Below are 22369 nucleotides of genomic sequence, written 5' to 3' on the forward strand. Positions count from 1 at the left end.
TTCATCCACCTCTGGCCTGCTGGCCCCCCTACCTCTGCGGAAGCACAGTTCCCGCTCAGCCCAATCAAAACTGTTCGCTGCTCTGGCACCCAAATGGTGGAACAAGCTCCCTCACGACGCCAGGACAGCAGAGTCACTCACCACCTTCCGGAGACACTTGAAAACCCACCTCTTTAAGGAATACCTTGGATAGGATAAAGTAATCATTCTACCCCCCCTTACCCCACCCCAAAGAAAGAAAAAAATATATATATATATATATATATTTATTGTTAAGTGGTTATCCCACTGGCGAATTGGTGAATGCACCAATTTGTAAATCACTCTGGATAAGAGCGTCTGCTAAATTACGTAAATGTAAATGTAATCCCTGTCTCTGGCCCACACTCCAGTACGATAGGTGGCGGTAATGCACCATAACGTTGGATGCCAACCGCCGATAAACCCCCCTGAAGAAGAAGAAGAAGAAGAAGAATATTAAGATGGCCTAGACCCTACTAGTCAATCTCAGATAATGAGTCTGCCCAGAAGAGCGAAGCGGTTCCCAATTTCAAACAAAAACAAGGTCTATAGATAGGCTACAGAGGATTAGAACGGCAGGAATAACGGGATTTTTTGTTTTAAAAAATAAGAAAATTACACTTGATAGGTGCAGCTTGTAACCACACTCTGCAAAGCACTGGACCCTGCACATTTACCAATTCGTTTGCGTTCACGTTCCAAATTTAATTTTGACGCGAAAACCTGAAGCACCTAACCTAACAAGTGCAATCCTCTAGGTGGCTATATCTCGGTGTTCTTACTTGCAACAGTAAACCGACATTGTACATTTTATATATTTTTATATATCTTATTAATCCACTGAGAAGCCATGCCGAGGTCGAATAGGCAAAAAGAATACAAGCCTGGGGATCTCGTGTTTGCGAAAATGAAGGGTTATCCACATTGGCCCGCGAGGGTAAGGTCCTTCATACTTTTCTTCTTACTAAACCAAACGCTAATAGTAGGCTTACGTATTGTCTATTACACATGCATTTAGGCCTATCTGCTAGATCAGTTCAATGAGGCCTACCCCCTTGTCTTTGCAAAGTTTATTGGCGTATGAGTACGTGCTGTGAAATAGGCAAGTGACATTTTTTTGTACATTCGGTGTTTCATTTTGAGAAATGTGAAATCTCCTATTGTAGCAGTAAATATACTTTAACAGTAACCTAGTGAATGCCGTCCTGATTACTGTTCAGTTTGCAGAGACACTGTTTAATTTAACTATTGATACGAGGCCTAGTATAGGCTGTTCGATAGATCCTGGCTTCATGTAAACAAACATATTAAATATCTTCAACTTCTGTAACAAATAGGCTCGAGTAGCCTACTTTTAAGGTCAATTACCCCAGGACTTCTAGAATATTAAGCTATTCCAAGTCCAATCAGTAGCATTTTACAATGTGAATGTAATACAATGTTGAGGCGAGTCGTGAAATGGATACTTTGAAACATTGTAACCGAGTTTGCTACAGTGTGGTAATTCCCGAATGGATAATATTTGGCGGCAGCGGCGGCGTTTGATTGTCTGGCAGCAATGCACGAGCCTATTGTAACGGTAATGTAAATGTTGTATTTTAGCCCAGACTCCATTGCAAATTAGGGGAAAGTAGGTGATTTATTGTCATTAATGAGAATTGCCATTGTTGATATATATCTCCTCGGGCAAAGGAGAACAAACATTGCCTGAATTGGTGCACTATGAAAACGTTTCTCCCTTCCTGAGGCATTCTAAATCCATTGAAGTGTAATTAACTGTTTCTGCAACGTGGATTAGTTTCAAGTGAATAGTCTACCAATTTCTTCAACAACAGCAGTTGGAAACTTATAAAAGTTTCATACATTTTGTTTCGTCAAAGGTCATGCCCAATTTACTTCTGTAATCTATACCTTTGCACAGTAGCCTCCTCCAAATAATATTGGGAAATGACCAGCTGAAGACAAAAATAATTATTAAAAAAGTAGTCTATTCATATTTTACAATGAGTATGCCTTTTGATCACAAAAGTATTTGATGCCTTTGTATGACTAGTTAGTGCATACAAGTGCAAGCTTCATGCTGTTTGAAAATGATTGTATAAATGTTAATTCCACAACCAATGTTACTTCTCCATGGCAGAATGTGTTATTTGTTAATTTGTATTAATTTTGCATTGCTCATGATAGCAGTGTACTGTACATTACAGAAATTCACAGCCAGATGCCTAGAGGGCACTGTTACAAAAGTTTACGGTTGGAAACTAGGGACAATGTTCATGAGCATGTCCTGTGTCAAATGCCATATATTGGGTAGAATATTCAACAAACCCCATTGGCCAGATCTCACAGGTGCAATAAGTGTCAAATAGCTACTTTTCTCTTCAAATGTGATCTTAGCCTACTAGATACTTCTCATTAAGTTCAGGCAATTCAATAGACATGGAACAGAAAAGTGGCTAGGAAGAGGCTATCGTTCAGTTTGGGGGAAGTGTAATGGTTAAGATAATGGGTAAAATATAGAGTGATATCAGAAAGCTCAGAATGGCTTTCAGCCTACGATAACCATAGATACAGGACATGGCTGGTCAGATCCCTGGAACAATGCATATCCCCCCCCCCCCCCCTCTTGTTTTCTGTCTGTCTGTCTCTTCTCCCACTACTCCTCCCTCCTTGACCTTTACCAGACTGTCGACAGTCAATGCCCCTGCCCCGCCCCGCCCCGCCCCAGCCCACCAAACACACACTGGTAAGACACACAACGGGCACGCCTATAGGGCCTCTTTGGCATGAAGCCCATCAGGAAGCAAGGTGGCACAGTGAGGCAGGCAGGCCGACGGGCACAGTGACTCAGGGCCCAACCGTTGTCACAGGGCTTCCTGTACAACACACCATAGCTGCGTCCCACAGAGAAAGATCATGGGTACCTCTCAATCCTGTCTAGTCTTAATCTCCTCTCCTTGATCTGAAAACAAGGTAGCCTAGGTGAAGCAATATGGTGGATATTTATTTTCACCTGTCCAGGGTTGTCTCAATAATCTCTCCTTGCTTCCAAAGTGTGCACTTGTTCACTTCCCTTCACGTATTTTAAAGTGGCAATATGTAACTTTTTGGGTGACCAAATTCACATAGAAATTTGAGTTAGAGATCTATCATTCTACTTGAAAGCACGTCTAAGAAATGGTATATCTGTTCTATGTGCGCTATTTCTATGCTTCCCGTGCTCAGCCATTTCCTGGTTGCTAAAACTAATAGTCTCCTAATTTCAGTTTGTGAGAAAATAAGATAGTGTAGAGAATCAATTCTAATCCTTTGATCTTACATAGTTTTGAATAAAAGCAGATATGTGAGCATAGAAATGTAATTAGAGATGAAAGTAGGACTAATTTAGGCCTACTGCTGAAATGTTAATTCTTAAAATTTGTCTTTCTATTTCTGTGTGTGTGTTCATGTCGGACACCTGCAAATGTGCAACTACACCAAAGAATGTGTCAAATGAGCACGCAGAAAAGTATACACTCACATAAGCATTGGTTTATTAATATATTTATGCACGATCCCAGATGTGCATGCACATTCATAGCACGCGAAACAAAAATTCATTACTATTCCCTAAACTAGCCCATAATGCCAAACATAGAGTGAGGGGAAAAAAGTATTTGATCCCCTGCTGATTTTGTATGTTTGCCCATTGACAAGACATGATCAGTCTATAATTTTAATGGTAGGTTTATTTGAACAGTGAGAGACAGAATAACAACAAAAAAATCCAGAAAAACGCATGTCAAAAATGTTATGAATTGATTTGCATTTTAATGAGGGAAATAAGTATTTGACCCCTCTGCAAAACATGACTTAGTACTTGGTGGCAAAACCCTTGTTGGCAATCACAGAGGTCAGATGTTTCTTGTAGTTGGCCACCAGGTTTGCACACATCTCAGGAGGGATTTTGTTCCACTCCTCTTTGCAGAAGTCATTAAGGTTTCGAGGCTGACGTTTGGCAACTCGAACTTTCAGCTTGTGCTTCTTCTTGAGCCACTCCTTTGTTGCCTTGGCCGTGTGTTTTGGGTCATTGTCATGCTGGAATACCCATCCACGACCCATTTTCAATACCCTGGCTGAGGGAAGGAGGTTCTCACCCAAGATTTGACGGTACATGGCCCCGTCCATCGTCCCTTTAATGCGGTGAAGTTGTCCTGTCCCCTTAGCAGAAAAACACCCCCAAAGCATAATGTTTCCACCTCCATGTTTGACGGTGGGGATGGTGTTCTTGGGGTCATAGGCAGCATTCCTCCTCCTCCAAACACGGCGAGTTGAGTTGATGCCAAAGAGCTCGATTTCGGTCTCATCTGACCACAACACTTTCACCCAGTTCTCCTCTGAATCATTCAGATGTTCATTGGCAAACTTCAGACGGCCCTGTATATCTGCTTTCTTGATCAGGGGGACCTTGCGGGCGCTGCAGGATTTCAGTCCTTCACGGCGTAGTGTGTTACCAATTGTTTTCTTGGTGACAATGGTCCCAGCTGCCTTGAGATCATTGACAAGATCCTCCCGTGTAGTTCTGGGCTGATCCCTCACCGTTCTCATGATCATTGCAACTCCACGAGGTGAGATCTTGCATGGAGCCCCAGGCCGAGGGAGATTGACAGTGCTTTTGTGTTTCTTCCATTTGCGAATAATCGCACCAACTGTTGTCACCTTCTCACCAAGCTGCTTGGCGATGGTCTTGTAGCCCATTCCAGCCTTGTGTAGGTCTACAATCTTGTCCCTGACATCCTTGTAGAGCTCTTTGGTCTTGGCCATGGTGGAGAGTTTGGAATCTGATTGATTGCTTCTGTGGACAGGTGTCTTTTATACAGGTAACATGCTGAGATTAGGAGCACTCCCTTTAAGAGTGTGGTCCTAATCTCAGCTCGTTACCTGGTTGAGAGGGGGTCAAATACTTATTTCCCTCATTTAAAATGCAAATCAATTTATAACATTTTTGACATGCGTTTTTCTGGATTTTTATGTTGTAATTCTGTCACTCACTGTTCAAATAAACCTACCATTAAAATTGTAGACTGATTATTTCTTTGTCAGTGGGCAAACATACAAAATCAGCAGGGGATCAAATACTTTTTTCCTCTCACTGCACACACACACAGGTCTGCCTGTGTTGTTTATTGTTGTTTATTGTTGTTCAGCTCAAAGTGAGTCAGTGAAGAGACTTATTGATTTGCCACTGTATTCATTGCCCAATATTTGCCTTGGGGAGAGTGACACCATTTTGACAACTCTAAATTGCAGTCATTTATGCTATGTGTGTATTTGAGTGAGAAAACAAAAGTGTTTGTCAGTCATTAAAGCACTTACAACCAGGCCTGTCGAGTGTGAAGTACATTTTAAATTACCTTAATGCAGCACTGGCCTTTTTGTTTACGCTGGTCTGTCTCTTTTCTTTGTTTCAGTAGCCAAACTAAATATTTTATGTTTGTAGTGCTCCTGCAATTCATAAATCAATATCATGTGCACTTTTTGTTGAAGTTTTACCACTAGTTTTCATTTAGTTTGATGAAGTGTTACGTGCTGTTTTTTTTTCATTTATATTTCGAGGTTGGACGTTGGGCTCACCGATTAGTGTCACCTCGTTAGTCAGAAGGTGTTTCACCTGTGCTGGCCTAGTGATCCATTTGCCTTGAGAGCTGTGAAGGGTTAACGCCTTTAGTTGTCTCTCTCTATTTCATTTCTTTAAAAAACTATCCTTTATCTGATCATCCCTGTTTTTTGTTTTGCTCCATTTTTTTGTTTTGCTTCCTGTATTTAAGTTTGGTGTGGGTTTTCATTTTGTTTGCCTCCTCTTGGGCAAATTTAGTCATGATGGGTGCCTTTTATGCCCCAGTTGTTGTTGCTAACTTTCAGTGTACACCCCATGAGTGTCCTTCTGAACCCCACCTATTTAGTTTGGTTGTTAGTGACTCTTTGTTAGTTCGCCTTCTGGTTGAGCTACAATTTTTGGTTTATTTCTGGTGGACGTTTCAGAAGCACTCACTAAAAGATTACACTCCCTGTTTCCTTCTTCCGCAGATTAACGAGTTACCTGAAGGAGCAGTCAAGTCCCCCGCAAACAAGTACCAAGTGTTCTTCTTTGGGACACATGAGACGTAAGTGAATATGTTTTTTGATGCGATGAATCCTATCACAATTCCAAATGAGCCCCTACCTTCTATACACTTGTGGAGATCTGAGAGGCTTTGATATGTAAGTAATATGGTGAAAATACAGACTAGCTTGTTGGAGAACAAGTTGGAGCTACAACCATATTGTTCCTTACACCTATCAAATTCTCTCCAAATCTCCACAAGTGCATTAGGCGGTTCATTTGGAATTAGACATTACCCTATTACCTGGTAGCTCCATAGAATAGTATTTTGAAGCTCTGTAGGTGGTTGCACGCGTCAACCTTTGAACTTTCTAACCTTTGCCCTCTCAGGGCATTCCTGGGTCCCAAGGACTTGTTCCCCTATGAGGAGGGCAAGGAGAAGTTTGGCAAGCCCACCAAGAGGAAAGGCTTCAGTGAGGGTCTATGGGAAATTGAGAACAACCCTACGGTGGTACACGAACCCACAGGCTATGAGGTGTGTGTGTGTGCTTAGAGTACGACGGAAAGGGAGGTGTCTGTCTACCTGCCGACGTGCGTGAACCTTTGTTCCTGTGTGACACAACGTATGATTTTAGCAAATATTAAGACGCACACCACACAATGTTTCTTTTTCCTATTCTGGGAACACAAAATCCCTATTACTTTATCATCAATGACGAAAAATACTCCCAAATACACATTTACCTATACTCAACCTCAGCAACTACAAGGAGTAATTCACCAAGTTTTCCTGCCTTAATTATGTTCTTTCTCCCCCAGCCGGCAAAGGAGACCCCAGCAGAGGGGATGGTGGAGGCAGGTGGGCCACGAAAGGGGAATGCAGAAGGAAGCAGTGATGAGGATGAAGGGACCCTCATCATCGATGAGAAGAACGACAGGGGAGTAGCCAAGAGGAAAGCTGGGGGTTCCGTCGAGGTAAGTATCAGTCACAAGCAATGTTCCCAAAATGTTTTCTGCACTGAGCAAATTTCATGTTTGCTGAGCGCAAACTTGAACGTTGTGAAAATTCTGTGCAGCTTCCAGCTCGCGTTTACTGTGAGCACTGAGGCTGTACCCGCTTTAAGTTTTAACAGTGGCCACGTAGGCTACTTTGGCTATTTGATCATAATGTAGTCCGACTAGAGTGTCCTACCATCAACAACAATGGAGAAAATGCATCCCATAACATTTTAACATGGAAATAGCTGTTCTATCATTCAGCCTACAGTAGCAGCCAATGTGTGGTGTTCAATGTAGGCCTACATTCCATGAGAAAATAAAACAAATATGCAGGGCTTGACATTAACCTGTTTATCCACTTGTCCTTTAGACAAAGTGACTGAAAATGTTGTTTGATGCAAGAAACTACTTTACAAAATACAATGCATTATTATTCCCATACTATTATTACAGCGAATCAGACAAATTATTGGCTACTCAAAATACAACATTTCCCCTTTAAGACAAAAAAAGTTATTTACCTGACTCGCTTTTCGAAGATCTGTCTGTGTGCCCTTATTGCTCCTGTAAGTCGCTCTGGATAAGAGCGTCTGCTAAAATGACTAAAATGTAAAAAAAAGTCTAACTGGGTTAACTCACTAAATAGCAAATTATAAGTGGCTATATGCAGCTCTTGCTTTGATCTCAAAACAAGCGCATCTCATGCTGTAAACACAGTCCAGTTCAGAGTAAATGGTACAGATCCATATATGGCAATGGTCTATTTGCATGTAGGCCTACTGCAGCTCTGAAATGTTTATGCCACACCTGTTTGTGTAGAGTATGGGCTTAGGTGTGCGTGTCAATGCAATAGTATCCTACTCCGATGTGTTCTGCCTACAACAAAATCTCTTGCATAATTTGTTTTGTTTCGGTATGTTGCATTGAAAGTGGCTAATATTGCATTGATTCGATCACAATTGCCACAGTAAAGGGAAACGTTGATAGTGTTAATAGGGAAAACTGTAGAACAGTGGTCACCAACCTTTTCTGAGTCAAAATGCAAGCAGAGATCTACTGCTCAGATTTTTTTTAAACATTACTTAAAAAACATAAGCTTATGCAACATTGACCTATTAAAAACAGTACTGTAGCAATGAGGTTTGTGCAGTAAGCTATAGGCCCAATACATTATCACCGCATATTGGCTTTGCTTGAATTGCCCTACCAGTGCATTGTTGTTGGGTCCATTTAAAAATATATATATATTTCAAAATTTGAGGTAGGCTATATGATCACACTGGTAATTGATCAGTTGTATTACTTGTGAGGCGCAGCTGAGTGAGCATACATTTAAATGAGTTTTTTATTTTACTGGGCTGATGGTGCCTGCATCTGATGGTCAGTCTTAGTAGAGGGAGAGAGCAGCAGACTGAGGGTCTGCCTCTCAACATCCCTCCGCTCTCCCTTTCCTCCACTGGCGCTGAACACAAAGGGACACCTTTGCACCACATAATTTCTGCCTCATGCACAAATTCATGTTACTCCTATGAACAGAGAAAGTGAAATATTCCTTGATATTAAAAAAGACCCAAGCTGCTAATAATAACAACAATACATGCCTATAGATACACTTTCCAACTCATTCATTACTGCTGCAGTGCTTGTTGTAGCGCTGAGTGGAAATAGTAGGAACGCGCATTTTATGGCTAATGAAAGTGTTGAATACAAAGTGTTGACAGTGCTGAGTAAGAACTTAAACATGAACTCACTCATAAACATGAACGCATCTCTTTGCTGTATTCGTTGGGTCTCTCTCTAGTCATGGTTTTAAACGTTTTGAAATCTCACAGTATCAACTTTGCTGTAGCTTTCTTTTATGCCTGCTAAATTACTGCAGACAGGGTCATCTGAGCCATCCGATTGGCCAGCGGAAGGCCTATAGTGCACTTGATATCAAATTGTATTTGTCACATGCGCTGAATACAACAGGTGTAGACCTTACCGTGAAATGCTTACTTACAAGCCCTTAACCAACAATGCAGTTTTAAGAAAATAGAGTTAAGAAAATATTTACTAAATAAACAAATGTATAAAAAAGTAACACAATAAAATAACAATAACGAGGCTATATACAGGGGGTACCGGTACCGAGTCAATGTGTGGGGGTACAGGTTAGTCAAGGTAATTGAGGTACATGTAGGTCGGGGTAAAGTGACTATGCATAGATAATAAACAGCGAGAAGCAGCAGTGTAAAAAGAAACAACACAAAAAAAGGGGGGGGGTTCAATGTAAATAGTAAGGGTAGCCATTTGATTAATTGTTCAGCAGTCTTATGGCTTGGGGGTAGAAGCTGTTAAGGAGCCTTTTGGACCTAGACTTGGCGCTCCGGTACTGCTTGCCGTGCGGTAGCAGAGAGAACAGTCAATGACTGACAATAGGATGGATGGTAGAGGCAGGTTACCCACTCGCCGACAAATTCTCACAAGGCACCCGCATCTGCGAACCCTTTATCTCCGTCTCCTCTTCATGTGAATGACTGGTACTGGCTGTTATTGGCGAAGAACTTACTCACAGGCGATGGCATGACCATTTTCTGCTTTAGGCTGCATTATACAGAGTGTATAAAACATTTTGAACACCTTCTCTGTCCATGACACAGACTGACCAAGTGAATCCAGGTGAAAAGCTGTGATCCCTTATTGATGTCACTTGTAAAATCCGCTTCAATCATTGTAGAGGAAGGTGAGGAGAGGTTAAAGAAGGCTTTTTAAGCCTTGAGACATGGATTGTGTATGTGTGCCATTCAGAGGGTGAATGGGCAAGACAAAATATTTAAGTGCCTTTGAACGGGGTATGATAGTATGTGCCAGGCGCACCGGTTTGTGCCAAGAACTGCAACGCTGCTGGTTTTTCACACTCAACAGTTTCCCATGTGTATCAAGAATAGTCCACCACACAATGGACATCCAGCCAACTTGACACAACTGTGGGAAGCATTGGAGTCAACATCGGGCAGCATTCCTGTAGAACGCTTGACACCTTGTAAAGTCCATGCCCTGACAAATTGAGGCTGTTCTGACGGCAAAATATTAGGAAGGTGTTCCTAATGTTTTATAAACTCTGTGTATATTCTACAGGAATATTCAGTAGCGGTTTATAATAACGCCTTGTAATAGAGATAAGTAGGTAACACTTTACAGCCAGCGTCATAACACGTTATGACACAGTCATGACCATGTCATAATATGTCAAAACAGTTATACTTAATTTGTTATAATATGGTCATAACACTGTCATGACCAGTTGTGCCGTATATTGCGTTATTTTATAGCTGATTTATGACGCATACATAAGTGTCAACCCACAAAACCTACCAAAGGCAAAACATTCCATTACACCATAGCCTACGTGTCAACAGTATGTTTATGTTATATACTTTTTTAAATTGACCGTCTTAAATTATCATTGTAATTGCGCACACATTGTCAGACATATACCTACCCCAATGCTCTGTTGCTGATTACTGGGATGAATGCTGGAGCAGATTTCAGGACCAGGACAAGATACTCTCTTTTTGACTGATTACTGATATAAGGGCATGTACAGTTTGCAGTAACTTTGTTGAAATATCGCAAACGGACATGGCAGTTTCACCATTAAGCATTCCAGCTTTAAGTTTTCAAAATGGCCTAGAACATATCGATGGTTAAACAATAATCACACAATACAGACGATGTTTAAGGAAATATAGTGAACATTTTATTCCAGAACAGTGGTAGTAGAGTAGGGCCTGAGGCCACACCCTTAATGTGTTGTGAAATCTGTTGAGAATGTATAGTTATGTTTTTAAAATTGTATAACTGCCTTAATTTTACTGGACCCCAAGAAGAGTAGCTGATGCCTTGGCAGCAGCTAAAGGGGATCCTTAATAAATACAAATAGTCACACTTTTAATAGTGTGATGTGTAACTTCAGACACACTCTATGCTGAGTAAAGTAAAGTTTTTGTCCGAAAATGCAAACATTACCCTTTTTTTGGCAGTGATTTTACTACCAAAACCAGTGTGGATTGCAGTTGCTCCTTAGAGCAGTCCATAGACTGCTTACGTGGTAAGAAAACAAATACCTGAATACATAATTTCGCTGAACTATCCCATTACGTTTAAATAGTTACTACCCTTTAAAGGCTAGTAAAAGTGCCGCCAAACAAAGCAAAGTGTTAAAATAGTCTGAGTTTAAAAGACTGAGGCACTGGAAGCATTTAAAGGTTATACATGTAACATTTCTAACTCAATCACATATGTTGTAATGAAGGAATAAAAACCCACTAGAGAAATACTGGCCGGTCCGGCCAGCTGTGTGTGTAGGCTACATCTCCCTGTTTTATGATTAGTTCTGGTTTGAGAGATTGACAACATTAGCAAAACATTTGCATTACAATGTTTCCTCACGTCCTTGAAACAGTTGTTTTACAACAGTTTTTATGACTACAATCTTCGCAATGTTTCCTTTAACATTATGTGTTGTGTGCTTATTCTTTTACCATTGATACTGTATGTTCTAGGCTATTTTGAGACCTTAAGGAGCATCAGGTACTGCTGGAATGTCTACCAATGCATGTCCATCTTTTTGTGAGAAATTACACTGGTCACTCAAAACATAATGTATAAATAGCCCTCACTTTAGATGAGGTCACGCAAAAGTCTTTACTTATGATTAGTAAATGGTTTATAAGGACCTATATTAAACATCTTATAAATTATCCTATGGATCATTATTACATACTTTAAACGTTTATAAATATGTGAATAGCTAGCATACTAACGTTAACAAATGTTGGAGTAATGATTAATGAATAAACTATTTACTAATCCATTATAAATGCTTTATTACAAGGTGTTATTATAAAGTGCTACGAATATTAAATAGAAAAGTGGCAGGTGTGGGTCACTTTGCTTGTCGTAATGAAACTGGCATTGCATGGTATTTTAAAGGTTTTTAAGAGGTTGTTTATTTGAAACAGTAACAAAAAAAGCAAAATTAAGTAAACAATCATGCATGTTTGCCGACTTCGGGGAACATGACACTAGAATAAGTGTGATGTGTCTTTCTGTCTCTCCGAAGAGCTCTCCTAAACGACCTAAGGACACAGAGAGCAAAGGTGACTCGAAGGTGGATAGCAAGAAGTCTGACACCGAGCTGAAGCTCAATGACAAGGCAGGGCCTAAGCCCACAGCACTGTCTTCCGCAGGCGAACCAAAGCCAGAGGGCCAGGCAAAACCACTGACTGAGGCCCAATTAACATCAGAGAAGGTGAGGGAAGCTGTCTTTTGCCTGTTGAGTTAGAGACATATTAAACAACTTTAAAAATACTACTAATAAATTAAATGTACCCTTCACTATGTTTTACACCAATCTCCTGTTCCGAGAAGATCTATTCATTTGGTCATACATCAGGGCCTGACCCAGGGTGAGTTTTCCAAAAGCCTTGAAGCTAATATGGCCTGTTATTTCTCTTGACAATCTTCTATGCTTGGACTAACGAAATTCATCAAATTAAGCACTTTGCTGTTCTACGCGAGCTGGGTCATCAAGAAATGTATAGTGCTGCGCTGGCAACAAGGTTTTTGAGAAACTCACCCCTGATCCACTTAACTTTGAATAGTTGGTGGTGTTTGGTTCATATCCAACATTATTTTAAAACATGAAAATTGCTGATGCAATGTAACATTTTCTCCATGCTTTTCTTTCAGCCTGTGACTGACAGTGCTTAACATCAATCCTCTGAGGATGACCAAGGACCTGTGGTTTTTCTCCATGGAATCTGGGGTGTCAACATAATTAGCTAATCTTTGAATGCTAGGTTTCTGCTGTTTAAGTAACTGGAAAGTGTTAAGACCTATATAGAAATTGTACAGGCAAAACAAACTTACTTGCCAGTTGGGGGTATTGAATATCCCAGGATTTAAATTGTTGTCAAACCAATAGTGATGAGAAATTCAATGCTCAAGAGGAAATGGGTTTTGGATGTATTATAATTTTTTCAATTATGAATTCTAGCTGCTAGGTGTCAAATGCATTACAGTTTAGAGAGTACACACGCCTGCCGGTTTCTTAACAAAAATCTGAACATAAGCAAACAAATACAGAAACACAATTTCGGGGAAATCTTTTGAACATCACATTCATAATACATTTCCATTTGACATAAAAATCCTGCTTATCCTGTTTGAATACGTTTTTAGTTTTGAGGTTCATTGGTTTGAGAATATTAGATAGCTTTTAGCTATGTCATTGTGCTTTATAAAAATAACATATATTTATGTTCTTGGCTTTAAGGTGCATTCGGAAAGTATTCAGACCCTTGGCTTTTTCCATATTTTGTTACGTTACAGTGTTATTCTAAAATTGATTAAATTGGTTTTTTTCTCATCAATCTACGCACAATACCCCATAATGACAAAGCAAAAACAGGTTTAAAAAAAAGGAAATATACATTTACATACGTTTTCAGACCCTTTACTCAGTACTTTGTTGAAGCACCTTTGGCAGCGATTATGGACTCGAGTCTTCTTGGGTGTGACGCTACAAGCTTGGCACTCCTGTATTTGGGAAGTTTCTTCCATTCTTCTCTGCAGATCCTCTCAAGCTCTGTCAGGTTGGATGGGGAGCATCACTGCACAGCTATTTTCAGGTCTTTCCAGAGATGTTAGATCGGTTTCAAGTCCGGGCTCTGGCTGGGCCACTTAGACATTCAGAGACTTGTCCCGACGCCACACCTGCGTTGTCTTGGCTGTGTGCTTAGGTTCATTGTCCTGTTGGAAGGTGAACCTTCGCCCCAGTCTGAGGTCCTGGGTGCTCTGGAGCAGGTTTTCATCAAGGATCTCTCTGTACTTTGCTCGGTTCATCTTTCCCTCGATCCTGACTAGTCTCCCAGTCCCTGCCGCTGAAAAACATCCCCCCAGCATGATGGTGCCACCACCAGGTTTCCTCCAGACGTGACGCTTGGCATTCAAGCCAAAGAGTTCAGTCTTGGTTTCATCAGACCAGAGAATCTTGTTTCTCATGGTCTGAGAGTCCTTTAGGTGCCTTTTGTCAAACTCTAAGTGGGCTGGCATGTGCCTTTTTACTGAGGAGTGGCTTCCGTCTGGCCACTCTACCATAAAGGCCTGATTGGTGGAGTGCTGCAGAGATGGTTGTCCTTCTGGAAGGTTCTCCCATCTCCACAGAGGAACTCTGGAGCTCTGTCAGGGTGACCATTGGGTTCTTGGTCACCTCCCTGACCAAGGCCCTTCTCCCCCGATTGCTCAGTTTGGCCGGGCGGCCAGCTCTAGGAAGAGTCTTGGTGGTTCCAAACTTCTTCCATTTTAAGAATGATGAAGGCCACTGTGTTCTTGGGGACCTTCAGTGCTGCAGACATTTTTTGGTACCCTTCCCCAGATCTGTGCCTCGACACAATCCTGTCTCGGAGCTCTATGGACAATTCCTTCAACCTCAGGACTTGGTTTTTGCTCTGACATGCACTGTCAACTGTGGGACCTTTTATATAGACAGGTGTGTGCCTTTCCAAATCATGTCCAATCAATTGAATTTACAACAGGTGGACTCCAATCAAGTTGTTGAAACATCTCAAGGATGGATCAATGTAAACAGGATGCACCTGAGCTCAATTTTGATTATCATAGCAAATGGTCTGAATACTTATGTAAATAACGTATTTCTGATTTTAATTTATTATAAAATTGCAAACATTTCTCGAAACCGGTTTTCGCTTTGTCATTATGGGTGTATTGTGTATAAATTTAGGGAAAACATTTTATTTAATTCATTTTAGAATATGGCTGTAACGTAACAAAGTGGAAAAAGTAATGGGGTCTGAATACTTTCCGAATGCACTGTACATAATAGGAATTGTACTTGCTTTCCCCCCCCCTTTCCTCGGCCTGACTTTGAAACAGGTGATGTATTTTCTTACTCATGGTGTGTTGCACTTTTAAGATATTTCACTTAGCCTAGATCACTAGCAAGTTGTCGCTAGCAAAACTATCGCTTTAACGCAATATACAATGTTGCATGCTGCCTGTACATGGGAGGTGACCAAATAATGTCTTCAATGACACTTGGATCCCATAGAATTCCCTATTTTGATAGAATGTCACATCTATTCACATAAACACAAATACAAGAGAACAAAACCACTTTGTAAAGCCCTGTCTTAACCTGTTACACTCGTACCCGTATATTGGTTGAAAATGTCTGATAAGCGCCTAAATTGGAACGCAGTAATGCTATAAATGACGTCAGTGCTCAGGTTCTGTGCTTCAGAGCGCTGAATGGGTTTTGACTGACAGCTGTTCTGAACTTGAGCATTGCACACGAGACGAAGTTGCCCCCATCCCTCCCGCTAATTTGGCAAATTTGTTGTCTGAGTGGGGGAAATGCTATGAATTAAGAGGACTCAATGTATTTTGAAAGGTGAGACGTTGAAGATTATAATAAATACCGCTTTGATGTCATACATGCAAGCCAAACACCCGTGAGTCCAAATGTGCACTTCACATTTCCATATCATAAAACTCATGTTATATACAGTGTCAATGTTTATGATTATTATGTTTGATGTACAGTTACAAGATGACATGGCGTCATACCCTGGGTTGTTCTGACCAGAATGAGCCTATGTTTGTCTATTGTGAAGAAAATTCGCTGAAGAACACGCACCTGAATGCACTCATGACTCCTTTCTATGCGCACCAAAATTACGATCCGTTTCTTGGAATTGCCTTGTGAAAGCCTAACATTAAGATCGTATTTTCTAACTTAGCTAGTGATGTTGTCAATAGAACAAGCTTTCAAATTATTTGATTTATAATGGGCCGTTTTTGGATTGCATAAACAACAGTCATTGTTTGATTGCGTGGGTGCAGGGTTGTGTTCCAAACAAAATGACTACAAGTGTGCTTGCTCTAGTTCCTCAACGGCACAGCTAGGAGAGCTAAAAAAAAGCACTGTATAGTTGAACCCTTCTTTGAGTCATAAAAGTGCATTGAAATTACTTAGGGACTGTGTACACTTTGGAGACGTGTTTGGTCACTTGGAGACACCAGATAGTCCTCTAACTCAAGCCCTTGTGATTTTTTGTCTTATGTTGCACCTACCCCACATTTTCCAGGAATATTCTTATGTTACTGGATGTAATCAGAGTATTTTCTGATTTTATCAACAAATGTAGCACAGTATAGTAAATGTAAAATGCACATCAAATCAACAGTGTAATGTTTGAATTCAGTCTTGTCAGGTAAACTGTTGTGTCCACAACTTTGGTGTAATAATTTTCCCATAATCTCCAAACTGTTCACTTTCAATTGCTACCATGCTAATGCATTTGCTTTTCATGTTTCTTCTGTAAGAAACATTTCAATGTAGCCCTATCCATATAGGCCAATTTCCACAAATGTAATAGTTCAGGGAAAACATATTTCAGAAAGTACCCCAAAATGAAATGTGCATTCTTAAAGCAAGAAAAACATTCATGAATGTTTGTGACAATGTTGGTATTAACCAGTGACATGTTTGGGTAGGGTTGAATACTTTCAGGTCTGAAAAATGACTAGGAAGGACTATGTTCTATGGCAGGGGCATTCAATCCTACCCTGGAGGTCTGGAGGACTGCTGGTTTTCAGTTGTACCTGATAATTAATTGCACCTACCTGGTGTCCCAGGTTTAAATCAGTCCCTGATTAGAGGGGAAGAATAATACATTTTTAAAAAGCAGTGGAAGTGGCTTCAAGGTTCAGATTTGAATATGAGGGTTCTATGGTAAGTTATCGCTCATGTCTTAAAAATATATATTTCTTGATAGATCATGTTAATATCCACTGCACTGTTCATTGGTCCATACATTTGCAATCTCATGTCATCCATCTCTTATGGTGCTTTAATGGTGACAATGTAGTGAGAAGGACATCAGCCTTGTGGCCAATGTCCAACAAGATGGTGTCCAGGTTATTGTGATATTGGGGCACCTGTGAAAACAGAACACTTTAACACTGCAAACGACCTCTGTCTTTGGGTACATGGTTGTTACAATTCTGATTTGAAGTTGCTCTGCTTTTTTATTATACTATTCACTGTGGGACATACTTTGAGTGTGTACCGTGTGTAGCTTGATATTTCGGTGTGAGTGACTTGTCCTTCAAACCTTTTGAACTGGAGCAGAGAGACCTTTTTAATTGAGGATTGTCCTATGATTTTGGATGCTAAACCACATTTTTAATTATTTTTTGTAAAAAATAAAATAAAATAAACATTTAGTTTGTAAGAATATAACCCTTTTGTTGATGTTTGAAATACAGTGTGATTGTTATTTCGGGGAGCCCTTTGTCACATTTTATTGGTCCCTCCCTTATTTGTATGTTTTGTAATTGTCATTGTGTATTGTAGTTTGTATGATTGGATGTTGTTTGGATGTCATTCATTCGTTGTGGCCCATGTTTGGTGAAATCCATATTTGCATTCAATCATCAGGTCTTTCGAACTCCATAAGTCATTAATTGACTAGGTTTGAAAACCACGACACACAGGGGCGCTGCAGGACCAGGCCTTAGAACTGCTAAGTCTGTACTGAATTTGGCCCAGACCTTTACTTGAGCCGTCCTTTTCAACTGCTAGACTGTCACTCATTCATAGATAATGTTGTATGCTGACTGACCTACTGCATGATTCTGGAGCTTTCATAATTTTTCAACTTTTAAAACATAATTCTGTCGAAAGGATTCCAAATGTTTTTTGGGTCATAGCCAGATAGTCACCACTTCTGCAATTCATAGGTGTACTTAAAAAAATAAAAATAAATCACTGATTGTCAGTCCGCCACACTTCCTGCTTGGTTCTACCATTGTAGCTAGCCGCCAGTCCATTTGGTTAAAATCAATAAACATGTTGATGACAAAATGAGTCCACCTGCCTGTGTCATGTTTGTAACTTTCTATGTGCCTGTGATTGTGAAATTGTCAGGACAAACCACCAGGAGTGCCTTTCTTAACAATGTGCACATTCCTCTCTAATCGTTCAACCTGGAAGTTAACGTTCATCCCACCCAACTCAGTGGCCTTGTGGTTAGTGTCCGCCCTGATATTGGAAGGTTGAGAATTCAGTCCCTGGCCAAGTCATACCAAAGACTGAAAATGGGACCTGATGAGTCTGCTTGGCACTCAGCATAAAGGAGATACATCTGGGTAAGGCCCTGTGATAGACTGGCGTCATGTCCAGGGGGTGTACTTGTACATCAAGCTGCCTCACGCTACAGAAACAGGAGATAGGCTCCTACCCTATGAGCTGTTCCATTTGGTCGCAGCGGTGGTAAGTAAGTAGCCTTGCACAAGCAAAGGCTTGTGCAAGGCTACTTACTTACCACCGCTGCCACCAAATGTTAGATGGGGGATGCAAGAAGGCAGGCAGATATCTCTAACTGAAAAGTCCACTATCCCACAGTGGCATTGTTAACTTCCCGACAAAGCATTTTCCTATTTATCCTGTGAAATGGGTCAATCTTAATTTATGAACCCATTGAAGTCACTTAAGACTGAAGTGTCTTTATACCCATAAAACCTAGCGGTCAAAGAGAAATGGTTCCAATCGTTTATCCACCGTTCATTTTTCCCATAGGGGATTTTAGAAACACTTAAAATAAGGGCTGTGTTTCATGTAGGCTTACCCTGGCGTGATGTTTTGATAACCACCAATCTCTCTTGGACAAGGTGACTTTTATCAATATATTCGGCTCTATTTACTCTGATTCGAAAATGCTTATTAGCATTAAAGTAGACATCATGCAAAACTACAAATCCCTGCACGTCATCTCTAGCTGACACCTTTGCTAACAGGTATTGTGTCAATTTAAAACTTGCACAAGACAGTTCACATAAATGAGACTGGATTACATCCAAATCAAAGGTAAACTTTCTACAAGAGTTGGGTTCGAACCCACGAGGACATATGTCCATTGGATTTTAAGTCCAACGCCTTAACGTCTCGGCAATCCTGGTGTAGGTAAGGTACAATCAAGAGCCCAGTCAAAATCAACCTTTCTAGCAGAAGGGGGTTTCGAAACAACAAGAACATTCTTCAATTCCATCATGACTGTAACGGCTTCAACCACTCGGCTATTCAAGTGTTTCTAAAGGATGAAGAGTCAGTTATTTTTGGCTTTGAGACGGACAATATCTAAATGAGACTTGATTTCATCCAAATACAAGTTTAACTAGATACAAGAAGGGGGTTTCAAACCAACAAGAACATTCTTCATTTGGATCATGAGTCTAACGTCGTAGAAACTCGACTTCCAGGTGTTTCTAAAGATTTAACAAATGCTGAGTCAATGTGGAATAATGGGACAAAGCCATTTATTTCAGCTGGGATCAACACAACATCCAAATGAGTGAAAGGAGGGTTGATTACATCAAAATCAAACTTCAACCAGGAGTTAGTTTCAAATCAACTTGAATAATCTTCAATTCCATCATGAGTCCAACACCTTAACACCTCGGCCATCCAGATGTTTCTAAATGATTAACAAGTGCTGAGTCAAAGTGGAATAACGGGTCCGCTTTGATCCACCCAAAATCCAAATGAGTGGAAGGAGAGTTGATTACATCCAATTCAGAGCTAAAAGTCTACCAGGAGTGGGGATCGAACCCACGAGGACATATGTCCATTGGAACTTAAGTCCAACGCCTTAACCTCTCGGCCATCCTGGTTTAGGTAAAGTACAATTAAGTGCTCTGTCAAATTGGAATTAGGGGCATAAAGTCAGTTATTTTTGCTTTGAGACGGACAAAATCTAAATGAGACTTGATTTCATCCAAATACAAGTTTAACTAGATACAAGAAGGGGGTTTCAAACCAACAAGAACATTCTTCATTTGGATCATGAGTCTAACGTCGTAGAAACTCGACTTCCAGGTGTTTCTAAAGATTTAACAAATGCTGAGTCAATGTGGAATAATGGGACAAAGCCATTTATTTCAGCTGGGATCAACACAACATCCAAATGAGTGAAAGGAGGGTTGATTACATCAAAATCAAACTTCAACCAGGAGTTAGTTTCAAATCAACTTGAATAATCTTCAATTCCATCATGAGTCCAACACCTTAACACCTCGGCCATCCAGATGTTTCTAAATGATTAACAAGTGCTGAGTCAAAGTGGAATAACGGGTCCGCTTTGATCCACCCAAAATCCAAATGAGTGGAAGGAGAGTTGATTACATCCAATTCAGAGCTAAAAGTCTACCAGGAGTGGGGATCGAACCCACGAGGACATATGTCCATTGGAACTTAAGTCCAACGCCTTAACCTCTCGGCCATCCTGGTTTAGGTAAAGTACAATTAAGTGCTCTGTCAAATTGGAATTAGGGGCATAAAGTCAGTTATTTTTGCTTTGAGACGGACAAAATCTAAATGAGACTTGATTTCATCCAAATACAAGTTTAACTAGATACAAGAAGGGGGTTTCAAACCAACAAGAACATTCTTCATTTGGATCATGAGTCTAACGTCGTAGAAACTCGACTTCCAGGTGTTTCTAAAGATTTAACAAATGCTGAGTCAATGTGGAATAATGGGACAAAGCCATTTATTTCAGCTGGGATCAAACACAACATCCAAATGAGTGAAAGGAGGGTTGATTACATCAAAATCAAACTTCAACCAGGAGTTAGTTTCAAATCAACTTGAATAATCTTCAATTCCATCATGAGTCCAACACCTTAACACCTCGGCCATCCAGATGTTTCTAAATGATTAACAAGTGCTGAGTCAAAGTGGAATAACGGGTCCGCTTTGATCCACCCAAAATCCAAATGAGTGGAAGGAGAGTTGATTACATCCAATTCAGAGCTAAAAGTCTACCAGGAGTGGGGATCGAACCCACGAGGACATATGTCCATTGGAACTTAAGTCCAACGCCTTAACCTCTCGGCCATCCTGGTTTAGGTAAAGTACAATTAAGTGCTCTGTCAAATTGGAATTAGGGGCATAAAGTCAGTTATTTTTGCTTTGAGACGGACAAAATCTAAATGAGACTTGATTTCATCCAAATACAAGTTTAACTAGATACAAGAAGGGGGTTTCAAACCAACAAGAACATTCTTCATTTGGATCATGAGTCTAACGTCGTAGAAACTCGACTTCCAGGTGTTTCTAAAGATTTAACAAATGCTGAGTCAATGTGGAATAATGGGACAAAGCCATTTATTTCAGCTGGGATAAACACAACATCCAAATGAGTGAAAGGAGGGTTGATTACATCAAAATCAAACTTCAACCAGGAGTTAGTTTCAAATCAACTTGAATAATCTTCAATTCCATCATGAGTCCAACACCTTAACACCTCGGCCATCCAGATGTTTCTAAATGATTAACAAGTGCTGAGTCAAAGTGGAATAACGGGTCCGCTTTGATCCACCCAAAATCCAAATGAGTGGAAGGAGAGTTGATTACATCCAATTCAGAGCTAAAAGTCTACCAGGAGTGGGGATCGAACCCACGAGGACATATGTCCATTGGAACTTAAGTCCAACGCCTTAACCTCTCGGCCATCCTGGTTTAGGTAAAGTACAATTAAGTGCTCTGTCAAATTGGAATTAGGGGCATAAAGTCAGTTATTTTTGCTTTGAGACGGACAAAATCTAAATGAGACTTGATTTCATCCAAATACAAGTTTAACTAGATACAAGAAGGGGGTTTCAAACCAACAAGAACATTCTTCATTTGGATCATGAGTCTAACGTCGTAGAAACTCGACTTCCAGGTGTTTCTAAAGATTTAACAAATGCTGAGTCAATGTGGAATAATGGGACAAAGCCATTTATTTCAGCTGGGATCAAACACAACATCCAAATGAGTGAAAGGAGGGTTGATTACATCAAAATCAAACTTCAACCAGGAGTTAGTTTCAAATCAACTTGAATAATCTTCAATTCCATCATGAGTCCAACACCTTAACACCTCGGCCATCCAGATGTTTCTAAATGATTAACAAGTGCTGAGTCAAAGTGGAATAACGGGTCCGCTTTGATCCACCCAAAATCCAAATGAGTGGAAGGAGAGTTGATTACATCCAATTCAGAGCTAAAAGTCTACCAGGAGTGGGGATCGAACCCACGAGGACATATGTCCATTGGAACTTAAGTCCAACGCCTTAACCTCTCGGCCATCCTGGTTTAGGTAAAGTACAATTAAGTGCTCTGTCAAATTGGAATTAGGGGCATAAAGTCAGTTAT

The 22369-nt window shown here is 40.4% G+C and overlaps 1 protein-coding gene and 5 non-coding genes across 7 annotated transcripts; 1 reads left to right on the forward strand and 5 right to left on the reverse strand.

Annotated features, from left to right (window-relative positions):
- The first annotated feature begins 492 nt into the window (after window positions 1-492).
- LOC123481055 (hepatoma-derived growth factor-like) lies at window positions 493-13497 on the forward strand. Of its 2 annotated transcripts, none has more exons than XM_045226048.1 (6): window positions 493-958; window positions 6088-6164; window positions 6494-6638; window positions 6923-7078; window positions 12210-12398; window positions 12839-13497. In XM_045226048.1, exons 1-6 carry the CDS (start codon window positions 872-874, stop codon window positions 12857-12859), a joined length of 675 nt encoding a protein of 224 aa, XP_045081983.1. In that variant the 5' UTR covers window positions 493-871; the 3' UTR covers window positions 12860-13497. The 2 variants fall into 2 exon arrangements, with proteins under 2 accessions (XP_045081983.1, XP_045081984.1); XM_045226049.1 differs by lacking the exon at window positions 493-958 and adding an exon at window positions 1557-1600.
- A 6263-nt stretch (window positions 13498-19760) lies between these two features.
- trnal-uaa lies at window positions 19761-19843 on the reverse strand. The gene has a single exon. It is a non-coding gene; the product is annotated as a tRNA-Leu (tRNA).
- A 533-nt stretch (window positions 19844-20376) lies between these two features.
- Window positions 20377-20459, reverse strand: trnal-uaa. The gene has a single exon. It is a non-coding gene; the product is annotated as a tRNA-Leu (tRNA).
- Window positions 20460-20993: 534 nt separating this feature from the next.
- On the reverse strand, window positions 20994-21076 carry trnal-uaa. The gene has a single exon. It is a non-coding gene; the product is annotated as a tRNA-Leu (tRNA).
- A 533-nt stretch (window positions 21077-21609) lies between these two features.
- trnal-uaa lies at window positions 21610-21692 on the reverse strand. The gene has a single exon. It is a non-coding gene; the product is annotated as a tRNA-Leu (tRNA).
- A 534-nt stretch (window positions 21693-22226) lies between these two features.
- trnal-uaa lies at window positions 22227-22309 on the reverse strand. Its single transcript has one exon. It is a non-coding gene; the product is annotated as a tRNA-Leu (tRNA).
- Window positions 22310-22369: the final 60 nt, after the last annotated feature.

The sequence above is a fragment of the Coregonus clupeaformis genome, chromosome 17 (assembly GCF_020615455.1).
Source record: "Coregonus clupeaformis isolate EN_2021a chromosome 17, ASM2061545v1, whole genome shotgun sequence".
In the NCBI taxonomy this organism is placed as follows: Eukaryota; Metazoa; Chordata; class Actinopteri; order Salmoniformes; family Salmonidae; genus Coregonus; species Coregonus clupeaformis.

Bases quoted from the DNA above. Each gene is read 5' to 3' on its own strand.
- LOC123481055 (XM_045226048.1), top strand. From the start codon at position 872: ATGCCGAGGTCGAATAGGCAAAAAGAATACAAGCCTGGGGATCTCGTG. The intron at 6,165-6,493 runs GTAAGTGAATAT...TTGCCCTCTCAG, and splicing joins TTCTTTGGGACACATGAGAC to GGCATTCCTGGGTCCCAAGG. The intron at 12,399-12,838 runs GTGAGGGAAGCT...CTTTTCTTTCAG, and splicing joins CCCAATTAACATCAGAGAAG to CCTGTGACTGACAGTGCTTA.